General features: G+C 43.6%; 1 protein-coding gene across 2 annotated transcripts in view; it reads right to left on the minus strand.

The window, feature by feature from the left end:
- The window catches only part of mcu (mitochondrial calcium uniporter), a 55,749-nt gene extending 36,322 nt beyond the window's left edge, over positions 1 to 19,427 (minus strand). The window contains exon 1 of one of the 2 annotated variants that reach the window (XM_071522944.1): positions 19,294 to 19,427. In XM_071522944.1, the coding sequence (XP_071379045.1) occupies positions 19,294 to 19,410 (117 nt within the window). In that variant the 5' untranslated portion in view covers positions 19,411 to 19,427. The remainder of the gene's footprint in view (positions 1 to 19,293) is intronic. The other variant, XM_071522942.1, reaches the window with a different exon arrangement.
- Between the last annotated feature and the right edge of the window lie 6,945 nt (positions 19,428 to 26,372).

Raw genomic sequence — 26,372 nt, forward strand, 5'->3', positions numbered from 1 at the left:
ATACAGCAGGACTAAGGACAATCGGGTCCACTATAATATTGAATTGTGATTTTAACTGTACTGACATACACTACCTACATCTAAAAATGACCGAATGAGCAAAACGCATGACTAAAAATAATACCCACGGATGACTCACGATACCACAGTAGTAGCTATGTGAATCCCGATGGAGTCTGTGGCCCTGTTATGTTTAAAAGCCAAGGGAGCATGAGGAACACTTGCTCACCAGTGTGAAACTCATGACCCTCCATAGGTTCAATCAGCCCAGGGGTAAGCTGGCAATTATCCATGGATGCCTGGACCACAGCTTCAAATTTAACTCTATACCATGGACCTAAAACCTTCAACTACACACAACACATAAGTCACCTTGTATATGGTGATAGATCGCACATTATCCAACCTGGCTTTGCTGTTGGGGTAGGGCTGAACAATTAATCGAAATTTTAACGAAATTGCAATATGGCCTACTGCAATTTTCAAATCGCAGGAGGCGCAATATTTGTTAAAGGCAAAATGTGTGTCAAAATACCATTTTAAATTAAATATTGTCGTGCTGCAGAGATGTCCTGGCCTACACATCATACTCTACAGACAAAACATCTTTGTTTGGTACAGATCCCCGCAAAAATCACACCATAATCATTTTAATAATACGTTTTTCAATGAAAATGAGAATAATGATGTAAAAATCATCATTCCCTCTAATATTGCAAATCATATCACAATTGCAATATCAGCCAAAATAATCGCAATTAGATATTTTTTCGAAATCGTTCAGCCCTATGTTGGGGTGAAACAAAAGTGAAAGTAATAACCAATCTGCAGGGCTGTAACAAGCTGTTCAGCTATAGAAACAACATGACAGAGGGTTCAAGGCAGGCAGGTGTCAATATAGTGTGCTTGTGTGTGTGTATCCAGCAGCAGATCACACCAGCCTGGCGGGTGGGGGTACAGCTGAGGGATAATTGCAGACAAATCAACGGGAAACTTATTGGTTGTTCATCCCTCAGTCAGCCCCCCCCCCCCTCCCTCCCTAGTTAAGTGATTTAGGGCAGTGGTTCTCAACGTGGGGTCCGGGGACCACCAGGGGTCCTTGAGGGGGTTCCAGGGGGTCCCCAGCAAATTGATGAATTGTCAAACTTCAGCATGATTTCACTTACAAGAAGAAGTTAATGCGATTAGAGAATGTAGAAGAGTGACTGTTTTGATCATAGTTTCTCTGTTATCTCTCTACCTACAATACAGATAGTCATGGAATTCAAAATCTTGTCTGACAATATTCTCAGATTTGGGTCCAAGAGACAAAATCTTATCAACTGGAGGTCTGTGGCTCTAATGTGGACTAAATTAGGGGTCCTTGATATGAAAAAGGTTGAGAATCACTGATTTAAGGAAACTGGAAACCAGCCTAGACAGCGAGGGGCTAGTATAGATTCATGCCTGCCAACATCGCCTACATTCCCTCGTCTTGTCCTTCATACATGCTCAAATGCACATAGCTGCTTAATATTGCATGTGGAGCATATAAATGTAGAGTAACATGTATAGTCTACTGTCTATCGTATGCCTTGCACTCTCTTTTTGCACTGTAAGTGGAGTCCTGTTGTCCTTGTAGCATGTGTTAAACTCCCAAGTTCTCAATATGTCTCTGCACCAGTGTCCCCAACACTGGACATTTATTGCACTTTATTGCACTTAAAAATGATTCAAATTCCGATCCAGCCATCTCTCCCCATTCACTTGTTTTCTCCTCTCAGTCCTTCTTCCCCTATCTTGCTCGTTCACTCTCTCCGTGTCTTCCTCACCAGTCGGGGAAAGGCAGTCGGCCCGAGGGAGATGGCGGGGGGAGAAGGGAGGGTAAGAGGAGGCGAAAGTAGGGAAGCTGCAGGCAATCACCGGCCACAGAGAGGAGAGATGAAGACAGCGAGATAGGAGAGGGGAGAGGAGAGTTAAATGAAATTTCCACCACATTAAGCAGACCCTGTTACCCGGTGCCTGCACATGCGGGGTGAAGGGGGCTGGCGGGAAGGGGGTTTCAGAGAGGCTGAGTGACCGCTGGACGATGAAGGTCTTTTCTGGCCAAGGAGGTGTCGTGGGAGTACAGGGGTTCCCTGGATGTTCCCCGCTGACAGGCAGAAACACAGTGACAGGCTCTCAGGGAGAGAAAGGGAAGCCCATGGGATCTGAAGGACAAACATCGCAGATATTGTCACATTTCTCCACATTTCCAGTCCTGACCTTCTGCCAAGGACATGTGGATGGTTGTGCATGTGTGTGTGTGCATGCACAGGTGTGTGGGTTTTGCTGCATGACAAAGAAATTACTTATAGTGAGTCACACTGTAGGGCTCCTGCCAACTAATGTCAACCAGAGAGAATGGGAGAGAGCTGCACCGGTACGTCTCCCTCTTCTCTGTTTATCACATGGGAACCAAGCATACACACACACACACACACACACACACACACACACACACACACACACACACACACACACACACACACACACACACACACACACACACACACACACACACACACACACACACACACACACACACACACACACACACACACACACACACACACACACACACAGTATGCCAACATGTACCACCCCTCTGTCATTTAGCTTGTTCACGTGGGACACACACACATACACACACATATACACACATATACACACAAACAGGGTCATGAAGGCAGAGTGTGCAGAGTGCGAGGCTGACAGCTAGTGTCTCCTACTGCAGCAGAGATGAATGGGTGGGCTGAAAACTGCCTTCATTCATAATGGAATACAGCAACAAAGCAGCCTGATCCCCAGGTGTCTGGAGGACTAAGGGCTGCAGAACAGGAGGAGAAAGGAAACAGGAGAGACAATAGGAAGGAATGAGAAGACTCTAGCAGCGCTGAGGCTGATACTACAAAAATGTCCAACATCTAACATAAAATATTTTTCTGATTTATTGCCCCAGGTGTTTACCCAAATAAAACTTAGAAGGTCGGAAAGAGCAACACTGTAACGCCCCTGGTAATATTAGATAAACTTGCAATGTAAAGCCGGGATGCCCTGGAAATGTCAGGACAAACACTGCTGAGTTTATCAGCCTTTGAAAGACCTTGGTGTTCCAACTACCTACCGAAGAAGAGACCGTAGGATGCTGTAAACAAGAATGAATAAGAAATGGATGAATACAAAGAGATAAAGTAGAAAAGAGGTAGATAGTGAGGGGACTGTGGTTACAAGGCTAGAGCCAGTGGATATTAAAAGGGGAACCAAAATGTTCTGTGGGATGTGGTGTGGCGTTTGCTTTCTCTCATACAAAAGACACACATACATCCGCCTAGCCATGGAGATAAAGCTGATGATCAGCAGTACATAGAGCAGAAGCGTGGGCGTGAGGGGGAGGAAGCACATGAGAGAAAGAGAGAGTGAACAAGCATCAGAGAGGAGAGGCAATAGGAGGACTGTGCCGGAGAAAATTCTGTCTGAGTGTGTATGTGTGTGTGTGTGTGTGTGTGTGTGTGTGTGTGTGTCTGTTTGTTTGTCTGTGTATGCATATTAGTGGTGTACCGCCAAAGTACTCATTTTTAGTATCAGTGATGATTGCCACAAATAGCAAAAACCCAGACCACCTACTAGCACAATGCTATTTGAAAAGCATAGCTGTATTACAATAGATCAGAACAGATTACATTTGGTTTATCTTTAAAATATAACAGTCATTACCAACATTTAGTGTTTGCACCATTCGCTATAAAATGAATTACTAACACGGCCAAATATTGTATAAATAAAATATTGTTGGCAGTTAGTATTGGCAAGTCCTCAAAATTGACTAGGCCAAATTGTACACAGCCAGCAGAAAGTGGTGTGCAGGTTTTTGCATGGATTTCCATGTGCACACATTTCCATGTGTGTCTGGGTGTGGGACCTAGCTGCTTACAACAGCAAGCTGCCGCATGAGGGGATAGGGTGACAGCACAATGTCTACACACTGTGTCTCTGCAGGAGTTTGTAAAAACAAGGCTGTGTCTTTGTTCCTACGAACAACAGAATCTATGCAGTTAGGAGTCTCGCTCAAGCTATGCAGTCATCTGCCCAGATGCTTTCTCCATTAGTCCTACTCGACATATCCTCCTGACAAAGTGTCTGGAGACTGGCATCATAACATCGCAGCTCATCTTTCACTACATATTGAGCCTGTACTGTAATTCTACTCAACCACATCAATCAAATTTTTATGAGCCTGTCATTGTAACTGCTGGTGCTAGAGATTCTCTGGTGAAACTGATGATGTCCTGCTCAGGACAGGGACAAGCTTCTGTGTACCTGCTTAGGAGCTGGGAGCCGCCTCTTTGATGTAGCCTAGTGGCCACACTGGACTGCTCTGCCACTCTGTGATGGGGCAAAGCAGATGTACAGTAGTGTGATTGAGGGCAGTGGTTGCGCATTTTACCCAGCCTTGCTACTAACAACATATTCAAATATAGCACTTTAACAGATGGCTCTTATGGCTGTATCACATAGCTGGCCTATCCATGTGTAAATAAAGCACATGAAAACTTTTTCATTGCGGCAGCATTGGCGTTGCATTCTGTCCAATATATTAAACTGGTTCTAATCTCTGATCATAGGCTGTGAAATTCAGAACGCAATGTCAGAAATGAACCGTCAATGCCAGATGGACGGCAGGCCTAGGCTACAAACGATCTGGTGACTGCCGCAAATTGGCAAATCAAACTTTTTATGGCATATGCTTGACCACTTTCCTGATCTGGCAATTTAAATTTTTTTTTTTTTTTTGATTGAGCATTAGACTGTTTATCAGCCAATCATGCCGATCATGATGGCTGGCTGATCGATGAGTGCACCCCTAATGTATACTATGAATTCAGTCAACCTTAAAAGAAGTTTAGATGCATTTACCCTCCACTACATCCCTGGTAGAGGGCATACACAGAGACGTATGTAGAGAAAACCCACCTCTATACCTCTATACTATATCCACCTATCAGCCTACAGGAATACTCAACTTCCACTGCACCACTGGAGAGCCCATTCTCTGTCTGTCCCTCTCTCCTACTCTGTCTCATCCTGTCCTGTTCATTCCCCTTTACAAACATGGCCCCATGGCATTGGCCCAAGCAGAATCTGGTATACACAGTAGCCATTGTTCTGAGCAATGAAGGCCGCTATGTTTGCATGAGGCAAGGTGAGGGAAAAGGGTCTGCTGAGCCTTGCCTCCTCTCAATCACACATAGACGAACTTGGCTCAGCTGTAGGAAGGCCACACTAGAAATTCATGTTACATTGTACAGATTTTCTACAATATGGCATTTGACCTTAAAAACTAGCAAGTGAACTGAGAGTAGGTGACACAAGGTGACAAGAGAGTAAGAGAGCTATAGAAACACAATCAGACTTGTGCAGCAGTTACTTAATGCATTTCTATTTGTGGGTTTAAGTGAATGGCAATGATAAAATAGAGCAACTTATCTTCAAATTATATTTGATCCTGTTTTACATTCAATTTTGCATCCAAGGGAGTATAAATATGAAGCAAAGCCTCATGGGTAATTCAATAATTCAAGACTGGAATGCAAAGAGCACGACCACTGCCTGTGCGTTGTAGCGTTATATTTATTCCAAAGAGATGCCTCAATGGAGGGAAGTGAAGGGTGCAGTAGCCCAGTAGCCTAGTCTGGAAGCATGCCTTCGCCTACACAGAGAAATGTTGTGTCCCTTTGGCAGAAATGATGTCAAGAACAGAGAAGTGATGTGTGCGTAGGTAGCAGAGAAGAGGAGACCATGAGATGGATAGCCTTCAATTCTCTATTGGAAAAAAGACATTTTCTGCGTGTACAGTGTTACCCAGGCAACAGCAGCACAGGGCCAGCTCCTGGAGACTACAAAAAGGTCAGAGAACCTGAACATTCACCAATTCACTATCTCGTTCTCACCTAGACTGATCTCTTGTCACACACATACACACATACACACATGCACACACATACAGACTTCATAACCTTGATTTCTCGTGAGGAGACTTGCTCAAGTCTTCCTCACGTCGACGTAATTTACCCGGAGTCAGAAAACAACTCAAAAGATTCTGCCAGTGACACTGCATTAACATCAGAAAGGCTGCCTCAGGCTGACAAAACAAAGACAAGTAGTGGAATTGGCTTTGGAGGAGGAAGTCGTTCGCACTGCTTTTTTCTGTCAAAATAAAGTGAAGGAGATTTACCCAATTTTCCCTTCTGCTCCCACACTTTCTCTCCCTCTGCATCCCTCTATCTCCCTCCTTTCTTCTCCCTCCATCCCTTCACCTTTCCCACCCAGTTCAATAGGGTCTGGGCCAGGCAGGGATTTCCCTGGGGTTCCCCTGGTGTGCGTTGAGGCTGTGGCAGCGCCAGTTGAAAGCTCAGCTGGAGGTACATCACTGATCTGCTCTGATGCTCAGCTCTTAAACCCGCCTCTTCACTACCTAGCTCCTTTCCCTGGGAAAACAACAGCCAGGCTGGGTATCTGTTCACTGGCTGGCTGACTGACAGGCTGTTGATCTCCATACTGGGGTTGTATGGAACGATAACTCTGTAACCCTGTTCTGACACCTAGATAATTACGTGTTCTCTCTGCATGTAAGAGAGGAGCCATAGAGCTATGCTGCAGTCAGGCTACACAGCAGACAAAACAGCACAGAAAACTCACAAATAACAGAGCCAGTAAGTAGTGCAGCAGCACAGAGTTATTCCATAGGCGGGGAGGGGCCTCGGCTCTGTCACAGTGGAAACACAGCTCTCTTTTCATTCTGACGCCACTGGAACGGTGGACAACCCCACCCAGTCTCACATCAATTCCCCGAGACAACAGTTAGCCACATTAGCAAAAGAGGACAACAGCTTTAACTGAAGCATTCAAATAATTAAAAATAGCTGCTGCAAGCCGGACATGTGACCACTTCTAAATAACTCAAGACCAATTTAATGGAGAACAATTACACGTAGGCACACTCCCAGACTGCCTACGCAGGCTGCTGGTGGGTCATGAGTTCCAAATTCTCTACAAGAGCCTCAGATGCTCTTAACTCTAAACTCTGAGATTGTTGTATGAAAATAAGATTCAAATCTATGTGTCTGTGTGTCCACACAATATATTTTGCATGCATGAAGGGGCAGCACTGTATGTGCCTTTGTGTGTGTGTGTGTGTGTGTGTGTGTGTGGTATTAGGCTGAGGGGTGATGTAAGCTTCAGGAACAGAAAGGTTTGTGGTCAGCTTCCTTGTGTTGTTTTCCTAGAAAAATGGAAATGGGGCTGCTGCTGTATTTAACAGAGTCAAATCTCACAGGACTGGGACAGCTCAGACAGCTGCAGCCAACAGACAGTACTGAGCATGTTCCAATTTGCCTTTCCTAGACTGCCGTGGCCACATTCCCCACACGACTAGATTTGGCACGTAACTGCACAGTATACCACCAAACTTTCACCTAAACTAGCCCAGAATGGCTCTCTGATCACACAGCCAAAGCCCAATGAACACTCACTCGTCTCCATGGAAATGCATGTTCCCACAAACTCTCTTCTCCACTAACATCTCTTCCATCCTATTTATAGAATGGTGGAGCGCTAGCTAGCTGGCAAAGGATGACTAGCACTGTAGTGAGAATGGAAATGTCTTCTCTCTCTCTCTCTCACTCTCTCTCTCAAAGGCTGTGCACAAGCTATCACTTCATTAAAAGAGACAAGGCTGTGTGTTTGTGTGATGTCAAGTTGACGCCAGGCCTGCAGGGTATGTGCATTAACACATCTGCATGCGGCCGGCATTGTGAAGGAATGAGACAGCATGAGAGGGGTCATGGGTAACCTTCTCTGGCAGAAGGTTGCGGGACGCTGCGGTGTGCTGCTTCATGTCCGCCGTGCGTGGAATGAGGATGAGAAAACCACAGGCCTCTTCCCTGGGTTAGTAGCTCCTCTCTCCATCTCTGTCATGGGAGGGGAGGGAGGCGTGTGGATGCATGCGCGCGCACCCACACACACAAAGATGAATGAATCACAGTATACCCACCTAGCAGCCTACAGTGATAGTGATACTTTTCTCTTTTCTTTAAACCCCTCTCTCTCTCTCTCATAACAACACCAACAGATGCAAACAGAGGGCTCGGCCAGTATACTTATAGCACACACCCAGCACAGCCTCAGCATGTTAAGTGAGCAACAAAAAATGACCTCCACCCCGGTGCCTTTGAAGCAACAGCCAGAGTCTGAAAATGCTGTCAGAGCTCAAGGGAAAAGCCCTCCCTAATCGTGCTTCTCTGGCATTGAGGGTGCTCATTAACATTAGCCTACATGAATGTCATGCTTAATACCACACGGCAGTCGCACCATAAAGATAGGCTCCTACACACAGCATGGCGTCGACTCAGTGACCGAGAACAACAATTACAGCTGTCGGCTTTCATTAACAAACACACTCGCTCTTGATGACCACTAACGAGACCGCAAGTCCCCATCGTTTTATTCAAACGCTGCCATACCCATGGTGCCGTTGCTGTTGTTGAATACTAGTTCTTAAATTAATGCTCTGATGTTGCTGGGAGTCAAGAGTCAAGCGCTCTTTTAATCCAAAGAACAAAAGAATTTGGGAATCTTCTGCGCCTGGCCGTAACGTCAGAGACCTCATCAACAATGGATTACAGCAGCGGGGCTATTTACATAAGCAATTTGCTTAGCTGCCATACTTCCCAGAGGTGCCTTTGAGCATAGACAAGATTGTATCTCTCACACATCATTCCCCCTTTAGTCCTCACTGACTTTCACATAGCTGGGGATATTACACCGTAGTATGAGGCTGGGCAGGGTATAGTATTTTAGAAAAGGCCACGATGGATTCACACAGATTTGTCAAATATATTGTTTTGTTTAAACCAAAATATAATATTTTTCATTTGCAGTAATATTATGGCAAGTATGTTATGAAAATTGGATGAGAGTAGACCATTTTACAAAAGTTTTGTGACAAAAAAGGCACAGGAAGACATCACACACCTTAAAGTATATGTGAAAAGCCAAATAACATTAAATATAGCTATACAGTGTAAGGATGTATGTGGGTATGTGATGTGATGTCTATGTTTTCAATTGTGGAAAATTTCAAAAAATATATTGTTAAAAAAAATAATATAGCTATACAGTCAAATATAAGAAAACTATTGTGATATGATAATCTGGCCATATTTCCCAATGCATACCCTCCTAACAGGATTATCTGGTCGAACCCTCTAGTCCACACAGAAATATAGAAAACCATTAAAATGACTTTAGATGGATGACACAGGGCTGGTTTGAATGGGGCTCCAAAGTGCTGAGGCAGCGAAAGAGAGCCTTAACCCCCCCTCACTTTACCACCTATCTGACCTCCCCTCCCCTCTCTTCTTCTCCTGCACACACAGCCTCAACACAGCTCTGTGGAACAGCCATGCACGGTGCTTATGCCACGTGTGTCTCCACTCATTGATCCAGTTGTGCTGATATAGGAGTTAATTAACCCCTTAACAGACCCCCTGCTTCATTTAAAACCAGCAGCAGTCAGAGTAGTCAGAGGAGACAGGCTCCTTATCAACATGAAAACTGCAAACATCATCTGAAAGGCTCAGTCAAATACACACACCAAGGCACACACACAACACAAAAGTGACGTTACATGAGCCTGCAGTGAGCTGGTGCGGCTTGTCTGTCTGGTCCAGGTAATCATTGCAAATAAGGCAATGAGACTTGAGGGCTTACAATCAGACGCTGGCCTCAGGTGTGCGTCTTTGTTTGTTTTCTCCATGGTGAGTCCCCTGTGTGTATGTGTCTAGCATGGCACTGCTAGGGTCTGGGTAATTACAGTGCAAACAGAGCAGGCGCCAGGCCGAACAGAAAATGTTGCTCGCTGGGACTCCCGCACTCCCAGGAGGTGCTCAGAGTCGGATCAATCTCAGTTAAGACTCACTTCATAACTTGTGGTTGTTTGCAGAGGTTGTCACACCCATCACTCAGAAAACACTGACAGCTTATTTCAGGTGGAGAGCAGACTGGAAATGGGAGGCGAAGAGAGGTGAGACAAGAAGAGGACAGTCTGTGTAACGGATATGGGTTTCATCTAGGTAAAATGAAATCATGTAGTTTAGACTTTTGAGAGTCAGCATAAATTGGACCTCCTAGAGAGGAGAAAAAACATGGGAGAAGACAGCTAAGCTCGTTTCATACTGGTGCATCCGTCCAGGAACAGGACTTGGCTTTTCTCTGTCATGACCTTTCAGACCACCTGTCGTAGCCGCTGAACAACCGCTTGTTTCTGTGTGTCTGCTGAGCTGCTGCCTGGAGTTGTCACACGTTTTATATAGGAACTCCACTTAAAAAGCAGAAGTTTTCCTAAACCTTGCTAAATTTTCGTTTTCTAAATTTCCTTTTCTGTGGAGTATTAAGTCACAAGTTCTCAAGATCAAGGGAACGCAAACCCACAACATCATTCAATTGCATTTCCAAGAATGGTTGAAAACAATCTATACACAATCATGTTGTTACATCTTTATCAAACATTTTAATAATAAATCAATTCTAGATTCTTGATATAAGAGTGGAAAAAGGACTGTCCATGTAATTTTCTCTAATCTATCTCAAGAAATGTGATTCGCTGATGTCATCAGATTTTCCTTGATCATGAAAATTTGTGATTAAAACCTCAGTTTCGGCTGAATTGCCCTTTAAGGAGGCATGCGTCGCATCTCTGTGATGCTCTACAAGCACCACACGCTGCTTTGATCAGCTCTTGGCACACAGCTTCCACTAGTATATATACCCGAGTATAAATAAGCTCTATTGTGAAGGCTGTAACTAATGTATGTCAGCCACCCAGAGTAAAAAGGAGCAATACGAGCGGATGCTAAAAAGAAACAACAAACAGCAGCCTGCTTGGCACCGCGCTACACTAAGCTACCGTGGAGAGATAAATCCTCCCATGTCGACACGCACTCGCACCGGCCACAATGACCTCAACACAAGAGTGATGTCACAGCTCCCCATACATCCTGTTTAACCATGACCAGCAAAGCCCTCATCTCCCCGGTAACCTTACACCAGTGTGTTTCTCGCATTTGAAACACATGCAGAGTTGCTCCCAGCATCGCAGCCTAATCAGTCCTCCACATCACAGCGATCTGCTGGCTTTATCAGAGGTGACACGGGCCCGTCTTCTCAAATCACCGGGACAAAACAGGTGTAGCGAACTTGAAAATGTCAAGCCCTCCTGCCATTAACCCTGTGCATCGATCCAGCACTGACAGAAGGCAGTGGGAGGGGTGGGGGGCTGGATGGTGGGGGGGGTGATTAAAGTGCTAGCCTTGCTTAAGTTTGCTGTAGTCTCTCTCAGGTAGGTTAATAAAATTTGCCTTCATATTTGTTTTTTTTTGTTTTTTTACTTTGTCACCTTTCACCTTCAACATCTAGGATAAATGTTACATCTGGTTAAATTGTAGCCTAATTTGACTGTGGCTTTGAAGGCCTGGTAATGCATTACCTATTCCCCCAACAGCATTTCAAAGAGCCTTGTTAAAAAATAGCATAACTTACAGAGTAATTAGCACTCAAATCAGTTGTCAGGGCTCTAAAGTGCAACTGCTTTACTACTTTAGTCACATAGATAAATCCCATTTAGTCGTATGTTTCTGAAAAAGAGTTGCTGCTCATTAAATTTTGGAGGGTGCAGCTCAATTTTTGATGATGCTTCCAACTCTTATGGAGTTGGCACAGCAGCTGTGCTACTAGGCAAAAAAGTTAGTTTAACACTCTGGTTGAGCATTTTAACAGTGGAGTTGCTAATTTTGCGAATAGGGTAATTAAATTCCGAATAAAACCCCAAATTTGAAGCGATGGGTGTGCTGTAGTTAGACCCATGCAATAATCTTCTCAGTTCTGCTGGCACTGAGATGTGTGAGGAGGGAAAGCTGTAATGAGTAGCAGCTCCGCTCACCCCGCTCCTCTTCAAAGGAGGAGGTGAGCCTGAGGCCGAGGGAATCCTAACATCACAGAATCCAACATCCCTCTGAACAACTTTCCTGCCATAACTTCAACATTAAGACGGGACTCTCATTCATACTAGGAACTGATTCCAAATAAGAGCAGCCTCACTGCTGACAACTAAGCTCTTCTCAACCAGATTAATTTCTCCTGCTGTCTGTCTTAAAATGATGATTCCCCCTTGCTGTTATCTGCTGTGTTTGTTTTTCTGCTTTTCATTGCACAATTGAAATGTATGGATTTTCTGGGGTGCTTAAAATGATGAACTGACCTGAATTGAATCTGTCAGATTTGATATACCTTATTGTTTTCAATTTAATAAAGCAGAGCAATGAAGATGAGTGGGGGCACGGTAGGAAGAGTAGGCAGAATGGGTTTGCAGAGTACAGCTGAAGCATGGGGCTGATATAGGGAGCTAGACACCGGCTAAATTTACATGCACACAATAATCTGATTATCATTCTTACTTTGATTATGATAATAGTTCTATTAAGTTGTGTATACACAGAGAACAAAGGCTTTGCTAATATTCCTGTTTACATACAAGCTTGCATATCGCAATTATTGACTGAATGTGCTTCCTCCCCTATAACTTATAGGCAGTGTCAGTCATTTCCATCTTGTCATAAACTGCAGTCATATTGTTCATTATATTTCTGTTGCTCACATATAACCAATGCTGTATGTAAATTAATGGTAACTCTTACTTTTATGTTGGTGTGAACAACCTTACAGTAATCCAAATATTACCATATTACTCTACATATCTCATTAATACTCGGAATATGACCTTAATCATCGGATCAGAATTAGATTAAGCTGTTTAGATGTTGCATGCTTTGTCAGTAGAGTGTACTGGTGGACATGTTAACACTGCCACACTGGTTAAGGTGTGGACCAAAGAAACTGGACTGGGCACGCACAAAATGACAATAGTACACCTCAATCTGGAAATACTTTCACATAACTGTCACACACTCTTTAACACATTTGGGCATGGCTGACCTTCATGTAAAGCAAATCTGCCTAGCCTAATTTACACTGCAGATTTGGACCCTGCGCTGCCAGAGATTTGTTTTGCTGTCACAATAATGAGCTCAATTCCATATCTAATACCATGAAAGGCTGAGCTGCTGATGACCTTCAGGCTTCTAGCAGCAGCCTCACCTGCCCCCCCGCCCCCTGGCAAAGGACACTTCCAGCCAGACGTCCCAGAGATGAGAGGGGGTAACCAAGCATCGCTTCCATCCATCATCACATTACACACGTTGGCCTAGTTTAATGTCCTTTTCAGAGTTGACTGGAGACACACTGGGCCACACAGCAACATGGAAAGCAGCTAATTAGTCTATGCCAACAGCAGAGGTTCACCAGTCATTTAGCACTTCAAGGGTGAAATCCCTTCCAGAGTACTAATGAGGACTTTGTCCATCACAATAGTCTCATCCATTACAACGATACAGTGTCTCCATAATGAACACTACAGAAGCATGTGGCTACACTGCCATCACAGCCGCTCAGTGTGCTAAGTTTAGGAGCAGCAGAGAAGCATTAAGATAATAACCGTATGCACAAACCAAGGAAACAGAACAGGGTGTATATCGGCAGCAGCCATGCATGCTAAATACAGAACACTTGCTCCAGTAAGTGTCTTACGCCAAACGCCAACCTATTCACCTTCTAGGACAGTTCTTCTGCCTAAAGGGCAAACAGCTGGTAAGCGTGAGAAAGGGTGCCGTGCTCTGAGCGGGTGGCGTAATGTGATGGACTGAGAGGGTGCAGGGGAATAGGGAGAGGAAGACACAGGGGAGACGGGACACGCACTGGCATATGGTTGGAGAAATAGCAGACACTAATAAGGAGAAGAAACAATGAGCCAATGTGCAAAAGCACATGGCCATGAAGGGATTGAATTGGCTCAAAATGTCTAGCAAACTGATGGTATGCAGTGATACACTGAAAAACTTCACAGCTGTTCAGGGGGCGTGTGTAGAAACGCCTGCAGTAGAAGCTGCTTTGTATGTGGTGGCAGAACAGGTCTACTTGCAGTTTTGATCAGGCTTAAATTTGAATACAATAAAAGTACCAAAAAACTGTCAAAGAAAGAAGTCCATGAAATGTAGTCGTGGCATCACTATACAATAGCCAACAAATTAAGTGTAGAGGAAGAGTTTGTGTTGTTAAGTATTTAGCCACACATGGTCATGCAACTGAGATGCACAATTGCAGCACAAACCAGTTAGCAGCCACTATTTACATGACAACCACAAATATTACATAGCATAGGCTACAGTAAGAGAGGTGATCTTTACAACTTTCAAAACTGCACGCATTCATTGATCTCTTTGAGAGCTAAGCATCTAAATGTTGGAGTGGTTTTCTGTCCGTTTTCTAACAGAGTTTCATGTCAGTCAGGCCTGTCTAACGAGGCACAGATGGCTCTTCAGAAAGCACTGGCATCAGCTGTCCAATCTCACTAAGTCCAGCTAGGTTTCTGAACCACTAATTACTGGCTAAAGTTGGTTTAATGAGGACATTGGGGTCAACATGAAAAAAGTAGGGTGTTCAAAATTGTTCAACACAATATGCTCAATACACTTAAGACATTCTCTTCTCTGGAAAACTTGTCAGTTCTGCTCCACATTCCAGTGTTGCAAGCACCTGTTTTTCCTCATATTGCTGCCCCTCCCTTGTTTTATGGGGGTTAGGGTGAAAAGGCAGACAGGAATGGTAGCATGCACAACATCAGACTGCAATAGCATGAGTCAGTGCACATAAAACACAGTGTGATGTTAATTTTCCAAATTTCTGATGCTCATTTGATGATCAAGGGGATACATTTGCTAGAATGCTTTGCACTACAAATCTGCCCTTTACCCTGACCCTAAAAAAGGAAAACAAAAAAAGGGAACAGTGGTATCGGAGGGGAACACTGCTGCTGTTTACACAACCAACAACAACAATGGATATAATGCTATAGCAACATGGACAGCCATTTCCAATACAAATGTACTGTATGGTTAGGGTCACACCCTGTGACAAATTCCAGAGTGTACTGGGCACTGAAGCACTCCAGCAGGGCAAACACATCAAAGAAAAGGCAGTCATTCGGTTTCTAGAAATAGGCCCTAGGATGAGTTGCCACTGAAGCAGAGAGGACTAACATGCTTGCCTGGGAATACAAGATTGGTTGTAACTGCATGGCCAGTCTCTCCTTTCCTGTCCATCGCGCTACAGCCCACTGTCTAAAACTAATGGGAACAGTGAAGAAGTGGGTATAGTCAGTAGTGGACTGAACTACTCAAATAGCTAGTGAGGCTAGATATGAGGTTGGCTTCACCACCGCAGTTCAAGCCTAGTTACATGGTATTTTTGGAATGGATCTCTTTTGAAAATGATGTTTGTCTAGGACTAGGCTTAGTCACACCACTGTGCTAATCAGGGATTGGTATCTCTGGAAATTTCTGAATACTAATACCACTTCTATTATGATCCTTTTTTTCCATTCTTTTCATATATATAATAAATAAATAATCACACATTTCACAATGCAAGAGACAAATACTTTTTCCATTTGCTTTTTCATATGCTTGATTAGCGCAGTAAAAATATTCATATGCTAGAAGAAAACCTGAGATCCCATTGGAAAAGATCCAGTGTGTGAAGATTTTTGAAACCATCTCTCTATCCTTTGATGTTTTAAAATTGGTTAAAAAAAATGGCATGATGCCAATAGATGTCACCTTTTGTTACCCAGACCTGGTGATATGCCAGTGTTTAAAATGTAAGCATGTAAAGACCAGTAGTAGGGACATGGCATGGTCCATAGAGTGGATAGAATATCCTGTCAACTAATCAATCATTTCCTGTAACCATACCTTGACTGACTGAAATTCTATCATATCACTTCACCTCATGTAGCCTAGCCTGGGGCTATGAAATCCCCTTGGAAACCTCAGATCAATTTTCTCACCCACTGAAGAAAAACCCTCTAAATTGCAATTCACGCCCCTTAGTACTGCCTCTGCATACTGACTGTAATCTTATATCAATGAGAAAGATGGAACAGCGGGGCCGAATTGACCAGAGATTACTGAGATTCATTCCCAGCAGAGGTGCCAGACTTGGTAAAATGGAGTCTGAGAAAAGGTACGCTGATTCTCGTCATAAAAATATAATGCCATAAACAAACAGCCTATCTGTCCAAACCAGTGAAATGCCATCAATTATCTGCCATGTCGCCATAGACAGGTCCATGCAGCTGTCAGTCATCAGACTCTATGTAAAAGGCTTGAATCAGTAATTAGCCTGGACCAGTCTAAATGACATTCCATTCATCATGTAATGTCAAAATGTTTTGTCCTTGATACAATAAGCCTTTTTTTACCCACTCAATCACACATGTAAATCAGGACCATTTAAAATCCAACAGCCCCCATGAGATCACAAGTGGAGTCAAAAACCAGTTTGGCCATAAAGTGCAGGATAAAATTAATCAGGCCTGCCTCTGTAGACAGGTTTATCAATCATTCTCCCATTTTATCACCTTTGCAGGGGACAACAGCCACAAACCGACAGTCACTCTCTTATCACACTAATCCGGATAACTTCAAGCACCGAGTCCAGGCAGCAGGGCTAAATTAGTTTACTCCTGCCCTGATTGGATTAAAAGCCAGCAGTGTGTCTCAACCCCCTGGCCCCCAACAACTGCGACCACCGACTGCTCAATTTTAATGAACGTGCCAGCTTAAATGCAAATTAATAAATAAAGTAAACGTGGTGTGATCTCAGTTTATGGAACATTCCCCCAAATCCAGCAATCATTTTACTTCAGTGTTCACCATCAAACCCTGGATCTCAGGTGTGGCGTATAAAAAAAAAATGGACTAAATTTGCTCATACCATAGAAAAACCAACTTTCACCCTGTGATTTACAACCCTTTTTACAAGGGCTGTTTATTCGCAATGACTCTACTCCCCTGCCACACTTCAAGACGGGAGCCTTTTATAGGACAGCTGAGTCAATAGTGATCCGGTGCAGGTTAAGTGTGTGCCTCTAGAGTCCACAGTCTGCTCTGCATCCCTATAGGGAGTTGACCCATCATGACTGCGCTCGGGTTATAGAAGCAGCAGTCAAGAGGGTTATCCTGCTAACCGCCTCCAATTGGGCTCCGACAGGATATTTCTGTCTTCTGAGGAACGGCTAACCAACACTACAGGCTGAACGGAGACTCATAAGGACGAGTCCCAATGCAGCTTTATAGACATGAATCCATAAAGAGAGAGTTCCCATGTACTGCAGTGAAGGACTCACAAATGAACACACAGTGTCTTGGCTGTCACAGACTGACAGGCCCGTGTTAGGAGCTGCGGCAGCCACGCTTCACAGGACAAAGACAGAATATGACAGGCAAACAAAAATACAACCTGAGTGGGCTGAAATAAAAAGGGAAACTTATTAGGGCCAACTCTGCCGAGACACAGCGAGTGGCGAGTCAACTCGTTAAATCACTTAGTTTAAATAGGCCTACTTGTTTTAGAGGAGAGGAGAATATTAGTACCACGCCATGGGGTGAATGCGCTCCATTGTAATAGTTCACAGCGGGGGGACAGTGCCAGGGGCCGGTGCCGAGATGTGGACCAAGCAAGTCTCTTCTGACAGCTACTTAACCTGCAGGCCAGCCTCACAGTCACCCTGTTACACTGGAAGGCGGGCCTCATTTCATTTCACAAAGCCTCTGGCGGTGGCGAGTGTGTGTGTGTGTGTGTGTACAAGGGACAGGGAAGAGAAAGAGAAAAGAAAAAAGTGAAAGAGAAAGAGAGAAAGGGAGTGAGAGAGGGGTGTCAAGAAGAAAAGAACCCCAAATCACAGCAACGCTATCATTCCTTTCCACAGTGAAGTAGGGGCCGGCCTGGGCTGCAACCGCTTCACTTCCTCATTCTTTCGTATTCAGCTCCATCCTGTGCCTCCTCCTCCCTCATCAGGCGGTCGCTGAAAAGGGCTCAGAGTTTTAGCCGAGGGAGCGGGTCGGCGAGGCAGAGAGAGGATGTATAATTATTGCACTGTAGTGAACAATTGACAGCTTCGCAAACACAATTACCTTCCTGCTATTGTGGAGGCAGTGCGAGCAAATGTGAGCGTCTGTGAAGCTGCACCTATTGCTACAGTGGGTCAGTATAGGACCTGCATCAGCTTGCAGGAAAACCCAGGATCTCCCAACTGAATGGGGAAACACCCGCAGGGAGGGGAGAAATAGCAGGCTGGCTGGAGAGTCTGACATCATCCCAAGTGTGGGGTTCCATGTTCCTGTTCCTGTGAAGTGTGTGTGTGTGTGTGTGTGTGTGTGTGTGTGTGTGTGTGAGATATACTGTACAGTCACTCTTTATTCATGCACACACACAGTCAATCTTTATTCATGCACACACACACACAAAGTGACTGTAGTTCCCCTCTCTAGCTATAGGGAGACATTCATTATTCTGTGCTCACAAACTACAGAGTTTCTGCTGCACCACCACACACACACACACACTGCGGTTCACACACCATGAAGAAGCCGAGAGATGAGGGGAACCATCGGTCACACACTGTCAACTAAGCCAACTAAAATCTGCAGCCAAAAGCTGCTGACACCGAACATTATCATGGCAACAGTAGGCAATAAAGATAAGACATCCATCCCCGGCCGTCGGTAATCAAAGCAGCCCCAATATCTAATGCAGCTATTCTTGAGACACTGAATCCTATTAACATCTTCAAGGTGATCGCGTACAAAATTCACAAATAGCAGAAGTCAAAATAGCTCTGGCTGAAAGAACCGTGACTGTAAATTTGAAGGGCACAGGAGAGAACAGGAGAGATGAGGCATTATGTGAAAGCTGGGTGTCTGAAGGCTAGTTACAGTAAACGGCGGGGCAGCGCCAGCGGGATGTTGTGGGGCTTCCAGCAAGCACTCCTAAAAAACTGCATTGCTACTGTCAAAGGCTTACATACCACTGTGGACTAAAATAACCCAAACCAGGTTGTAAAACACGGAATGACTAGTCCTGTGTATCATCTCTCGCAACCTGAAGACAAGACAAGAACCGAAAATCTTGAGGCTAGTTAGCTTTACTTCCTTAGCCAGCCCAGCAGAGCGGAGCAGCCCCACCACCGCCGCCGCTTTCTTGCCCGTCCAGCCTGCCCGGTCCTACACCTCCCCCTGTGCGCACCGACGTCCTGGGACTCACCGGTCTTATGTGCTGATGATGTCGCTGTGAAGAGACAACAAGTGCGGGGAGGCTGCTGGCCGCCGCTCCGCTGCTCCGGGACAACAGGAGTACTGATCTGCACACTTTCGCAGCCATCTCTGTAGTGAAACCTCGCCGGGAAGGAGACTGCTGCGGGCGGACCGAGACACACCGAAGGGAAGAGGGAGGGTGGTGGGCGGGTTGCGGGGCTGGACTATGGCTTCATACACATGCCCAGTGTTGCACCACTGTGCAATAATAAGACTCTTAAATGCTTGCCAATTCCAAAAAACCATATGCACAGGTTGCATTTCCTTTGTCGCAATATCAGAATGTGCATGGCAAATAAACATGTCACTCCACTAGTGAGTGGACTATCCCTTACGAAAACTATAAGAACTACAGTAGCCTAATCCTATGATGCATGTTTGACGCTATGCAAAGGTGACAGCAAAGGTGCCTATAAGATTATTATAGGAACGATACCAGGAGATTAAAACATGTAAAGTACAATAAGGTCACTATTCCCTCAATATTAAGTAGCCCACCTGAGGCACACAGTAAGTCCTTATAAGAATATTATAGGAATACCATAGGACAGTGGTTCTCAAAGTGGGGTCTTTGAGGGGGTTCCAGCAAAAGGAGGAATTGTTTAATGTCACCATGATTCTGTTCACTAGAAATTATTCCATATGCATACATGTGAGATGACTATTCAAATCATATGATTCACTTTCACCACTATTATCTCTCCACATAGAGTTTAGACAGTTAGCCTGTACAATTTCAAACTAAAATCTTCCCATATGGAGAGTCATGACAAAATCTTATCAAAGGGGGTCCGTGGCATAATGTGTGTCTATTGAGTACCCCACCTTATAAACTCATTGAGTAGAACAGACACACTTTAGTCCTTATTATAGTGATACCATAAGAGATTAAAAATACCACTATAATGTCACTATAAAGTAATTGAGTATGATAGACTATAAGTCCCTATAGGAATATTATAGTGATTTCTCATTACAGATGGTTTGATAGAGCTCCAGGGAAATGTGGAGAGATGACCAGGTGGCCCTTTCAAGACACAGATAGTTAAATGGTTAACTATATGACCAGACTATGTGTAACTATGTGACTAATTGGCACTGTCGTTTGGGTGGTCTGTAACCCCAAATTCAGAAGAGGCCCCCAAATCCTTCACTTTGTCAGGGATCCAGAAGTCCTATCGGAGTCCATTATGGAAAACTACAGTATAAAGTAAAAAAAAAAATATTAAGCTCAGTAACAAGGATAATATTGTCCAAATTACCAAATTATTCCTTGACATAGTGTTGCAGTCAAAGGTCTATCCTACTGCCCGCCTTTTTTCAGGACATTTTGTTAAGTTATTGCATAACTTAAACAAGTTATCACTGGTATTATATTGGACAGTTTTCCCTCCTTACTTTAGCAACATGTACCCACCGTCTCAACCATCACTACATCACAGCTTGGCACTTAGCGTAGAGCCAATTTTCACATCAAAGATTTCCAAGAGCCTAGAAACTGACAGACACAATGAATCTTGTCTGAATGTCTCTGTATTAAGCTACATCTTGGCAGAGTTGCTGTCACTGGCCATGCCATCCATTCTACTATGTTATAACTGTATCTATTATTAGTTTGTCCTCCAGTCACTCTTGTAACTATGCCACACAGGAACAAATCTAATTTCATTGATCTACAGGGACTTTGAAAAGCTGTGGGCGACTTCCTGAAATGTACAAGTATTTTAAAGCCTTTCAAAGTTGCCGTCCCAGAAGGACAGAAAATGACCAAGCAGTAGTCAAGTGTGAGGCCTGTTCTTTTTTAAAATCACTCAACTGCTATATGAATGCAGGTAATGGGAGAGATAATGGGTCTTTTCGTTAATGATTGTTGCGGAGACTCCCCCCAGTGGAATGTAACCTGTTCTCCTTTACCTTTGGTCAAGCCTGCCACATGATAATGGCTGCCACACCTGTACTGGTCAAGGGGAGAATGAAGATAAAACACTTACACTGACTCTCTAATTTTGCATGACCTCCATGTTAGCTACTAAGAAATAAGATAAAAGAAAATACAATTTTGGTTATTTTTGTTGTTGATTCTCCCTGCCTTATGCATGGTATAAAAATACAGTAATGAAAGGCATCTTAGTATGTCATGCTGCTGAACTCTTGTCACCTTCATGTGCTTCCTCAGGTGCAGTGCAGCACACTGTGTGGGCGATGCAATTTAAATGCAAATTCTTGTCGTGGACAAGGACCTGCTCAAGGCCTCCAGGCTGCATTGATTCACAGAGTGAATCCTGCTGTGGCACCTAGGAGACTCAAGTCTCACATCAACCCTTACTGTACGGCTGTAACTGTGCCATAACAGTATGCATTTCTACATGGTTGTGTCAGCAGTGTAAACAACAGCAGCTGCAGTGGAGTGAAAAAATAACTTCAGGTATTAGGTTTCATCAAGTGATTAAAGTTAGGTGAGATGTTGCATGGCTTGTCTGTGTGTTGCGTGTTGTTTACAACATAACATGAGCGCGCTCAGGTCACATGAGGGAGCTATAAAAAGACAGCTTGACAACACTTGCTTAGTAACAGATCCCATTGTCTGTGAGTTTGATGAGTTATATACACTTTTGGGGTATTTTATCTAGTCATTACACTATACACTAAAGTATGCAAGTAGCAAGATACCTGTTGACTATGGGACAAATTAAATTGTATTTGAATTGCACAGATTTTAATTTGTCATGCTCATATAAAAAAAACCCAATTTGTTTACTAAATAGATTAAAAAATTAAATTGAATTTATAAGGCACACTTTGATTTTGGATGCAGGGATTTGAAATTGAATGTGATTAGATTAAGCTCTCTGAGGACAAGAAAGATGTCGAGGACAAAAAAAACAAAACTAGCTAGTGAACACTACAAGTAGTAAAAGTATGCTCTCTGATGTTGGATTGAATCTTTGCTCATTTGCTTTTCCTAAGTCCCTGGATGTGTGTCTCAGAGAGGTCACTCTGAATTGAGAAAACTGAATTTGAAATGAGAAAACTGAATCTGGATTTATAATGAAATTCGATAATGATCACATTTCAAGAGATTGCATGTCATTTCAAATTGCGCCTTACTAATTCATTTATTCAACACATTAATTTCGGACTTGAGTCCAAAATGAATTCAGTATTCAGAATTCAGTATGAGTATGACAAATTAAAATTTGTGCAATTCAAATACAACCTCTGCAGGGACCTCTGCTCTTTCCATAGTTGTCCCCAACTGTAGAAACCTACACAAGAGAGACAGAACTGTTTTTAAACACTCTCTGGCACCCATGTCTCAAGGGTTAGGGTTGGATGAATTGAGCTAAGTACAAAAAGAGGAGTGCGTGTGCGTGCGTGCGTGTGTGTGTGTGCGTGTGTGTGTGTGTGTGTTCACTGGGGCAAGGGCTGATTACCCAGCCCCGTCTGTCAGTACCTGATGAATGAGCCCCTCCCACGGCTCTACAGAACAGGTTATACCCAAAGCATGCATTATGTGGTGGGTGTGTAGCTTCTGTTTCATCACACACTCTAAGGCAGTAGTATTGCCATCAGGTAATACATAATCTAAACACAGAGCTAATGAGGCAGTGTAGGCTACCTTTCTTTCTCACCTACTCTCACACATGCACACACTCACTACACATCAATATGACTGCTGAAACTGGAGCCTGCTTTTCTCTGTAAACACACTTCCTCACTCATCAGTCCAGTGCAGGTCTTCACCTGAGCCATCTTTGATCACTATACAGAGGCACAGCCCATGGGTCAAGTTTCACTATAGTTTTTTATTCTACAAAGCAGCTCAGCCATGGCTTGTGTCCTGGGTGCACACAAACTACGCTACATATTGTAAAGCCAGCAGTCAAGCATAGCCCCTATGGATTTACAAGTGTGTTCCTAATGTAGCTCTCAAGAGTGAGACACCCTCTTACACCAAACACAAGTCACAGCACTAGCAGCACAGTGGTTACTATGTACTACAACAACAGTTGAGCTGAGGAGGCACTTCTGCAGGCCTGTCTTATCTCTTGCTCCACCTTTGCACTGCCACAATAGCAGGATGGCAGTAAGCAGTAGGCAATGCTATTCTTTATATTGCTGTGATATTGCAACATGGAGGAGCACAGGGTAAACAGTTACACTAAATGCTCAACCTTAATGGCAAGTGCTTGATGAGACCAGTGGAAACCTGAGCGGGAGCAAGACATGTAGTCAGCTATTAGGCTTTACATGACTGTTAGCTGATCCTTACGTCCTAACGTCTAATGAGGCCAAGGTATACCGTAGTGTGACTGCATGACTCTGACATGGTGACTGAGCTAAAAGCACTCATGAGCTCTTTTGCAGCCATAAATTATCTGCCCTTCCTGTCCAACTGGTTGAGACTGTATTTAGATCTGTCTATGTGTCTCTTTTCTGCGCATATTTGTATAAATTGTGTATCATGTGCATATTTTGTATATATTGTGTATACCTGCAATGGACTAACGTCTGGAGAGGCTTTGAGCAACGCGTTTAACCCCCACCAGCTCCAGCAGTGCTTCTACCAGCTCTCGTGTGTTGTGTGCACTACAACGCTTGCATGTGTCTTGTATATGTGAATTTAGTAGTCGGTCAGCAAAATTGCAATCTCCAAATTGGTTTGTTCTTCGCGCAATTTAGACTGTATTGATTTGCATTGTGTTACACAGTATATGTTTACCAGGAATATGCAGAGCCACTGTAGACATCTAGGCTGTGGTAAGGGCATTAGTGTTGTAAAGCTATTCAAATGATGAACTTTCAAGAGTTGACAATAACATAGCACAGGGTTCTTGTGATAAATTGGTCACATTAATGAGCCATGTACTGGAGGGCTGCAGGCACAGTTAAGTAGGCTCCCTTATTAAAAAGGGAGAGAGGGGGAGAGAGACAGAGAGAGAGAGAGAGGGAGAGAGAGAGAGATTACAAATGGTTTGAACACAGTGGCCACAGACAAAAAAGTTAATATAGATAAAAAAAACATTGTAATAGGGAGGGTAATAGGAGATGCTAATTGCAATGTGTATATTCAGTTAACAGTGGTGGCCTGTGCAGATAATAATGACCACAGCCTCACTGAAACTTCACTGAAAACAGTAATTCCCAAGCAGCTATAACAGCATATAAAAATAGAAAATAAGCCCAAAGAAAATATTCACAGAGAATTGTTGATGCCCTTTGACCTCAGTGACCATAGGGTTCATTTGTTATTGTAATAGTTGTATTGATTAAGAGGTATATTGACAGACTACTCAAGTTCTGGTCTCACTTGCCTCTTACCTCAGGACAGTGTTCTATTTATAAATACATTAAATTATATGGTTCTTATATATCACGAATCCTCAGAGGAGAGACATTTTCACTAATTTATAGAATACGTATCAATCTAAGACCATTAAATCTCCTCGCTTCCTGCATTGCCACCGACAAAGTGTCACCAAAATTTGATGCCCTGATACAGCAGAGTAATGGTGGATGAGTTTGTTCAGATCTTTTTTCACATTGGACTGGCTTAGGAGAAGGAAATCCCCCCCCAAAAATAGCTGGATGCTGTTACCATGAGTGTGTTGTAGTAAACAATATGAATTGCATGCTGTGTGCAGCACATACAGAAGCAGAGATTCCAAGCACACTGTGAGCAAAGAATGTGTGTCTATTTTTAACATGCCTCCTTGTGCCTTTAAGACTGCAGAAATGTGCATGTACTGGTCCGATTGTATGCATGTGGTAACTAATTAGCTGACTATGCTTTTTGTTTCCAAGCATTTAACTTGGTAAAGAACAAAGGGGTACATGATATTATCAGAGCTGTGTTACCAATTAGGCTACTGATTCACTATGGCAACAGAGCAGGGGTTCTCAAACTTTTTCATGCCAATTACACTAAATGGAAAATCATCAGACCATAGATCCCATCTCGGAAGATCTGCCCTTTAGATATGACTTGGAACAGTTTTGTTTTGCTGCCTATATAGTAGGTTGAGGAATATGAGTGGAGAAACACATCTATAGTTGTTCTCATTGTGTTAACTTCTGGTATAAGATAAACTATTCTAACTTTTTGTATCTAATGTGTCCTAAAGGACCCTATAGGGTCCGTGGACCCCACTTTGATAACCACTGCTGTGTAGCATTGCATCTCTATTATGTCCATAACCTCATTAACATTGATATACTGTCACATCAAGCAGAAATTTGACCTGTACTTTCATTGGGTGTGACAAGTCCTTGCGACCTGCAGTCATCTATGACACACCACCTCACTCAGCTCAGCAGCACTCCAGCTTTCCTTTCACATTATGCATTCAATCTAGGAAATATGTAGCCTACTCAAGGCAAGAAGCATAACTGGCAGACTGAAAAGAAGCAAAGCATTTAGTTCAGATAGCCTACATTTTTAGGGTAGAGCTCTGTCAAGGCATGTGTGACTCTCTCTCTCAGTTCAATTTAATTAAGTTATTAGCATGACTGTTTATCAATATTGCCAAAGCAGTGTACAAAATGCACATTTTCAAAACCCACAAACAGCAGTTGATGCATCCAAACCATACTGAGATGATACATTATTTGGCTTTAAAACATGTAATATAAAATAAATATTAATTATTTGGTTTGAAAATGTGCACTATAACCTCTCTCTCTCTTTTTTTAAAGATTTATTTTAGGCTTTATTGGTAGAAACAGTGTGAGAGAGACAGGAAGGTATGGGGAAGAGAGGGGAGGACATGGTTTATACCCACCAGGCTTTACTGGTGAGAGCTGGTGCCGAACAGGAGCAAACTGTTACCGCTCTACGGTTTCACACGCAGCTAGTTGATGAAATGCGTGTGGGACGTTGGAACATTTTGGATGATATTTTGACACAGATAGACTTATTTACATACCAGTGGAAGTTGTATGGTGGATGGGAGTCCGTCCCGGTGCCCGCTGCACTGGGCGGGGAACTGGACGTTGCCCCGCCCGCTGTCGGTGCGCAGAGGAGGGGGC

This window comes from Centroberyx affinis, unplaced genomic scaffold, assembly GCF_046629955.1.
Source record: "Centroberyx affinis isolate AG114_WGS23_722 - 3 ecotype Tasmania unplaced genomic scaffold, CSIRO-AGI_Caff_v1 ptg001046l_1, whole genome shotgun sequence".
Classification (NCBI taxonomy): Eukaryota; Metazoa; Chordata; class Actinopteri; order Beryciformes; family Berycidae; genus Centroberyx; species Centroberyx affinis.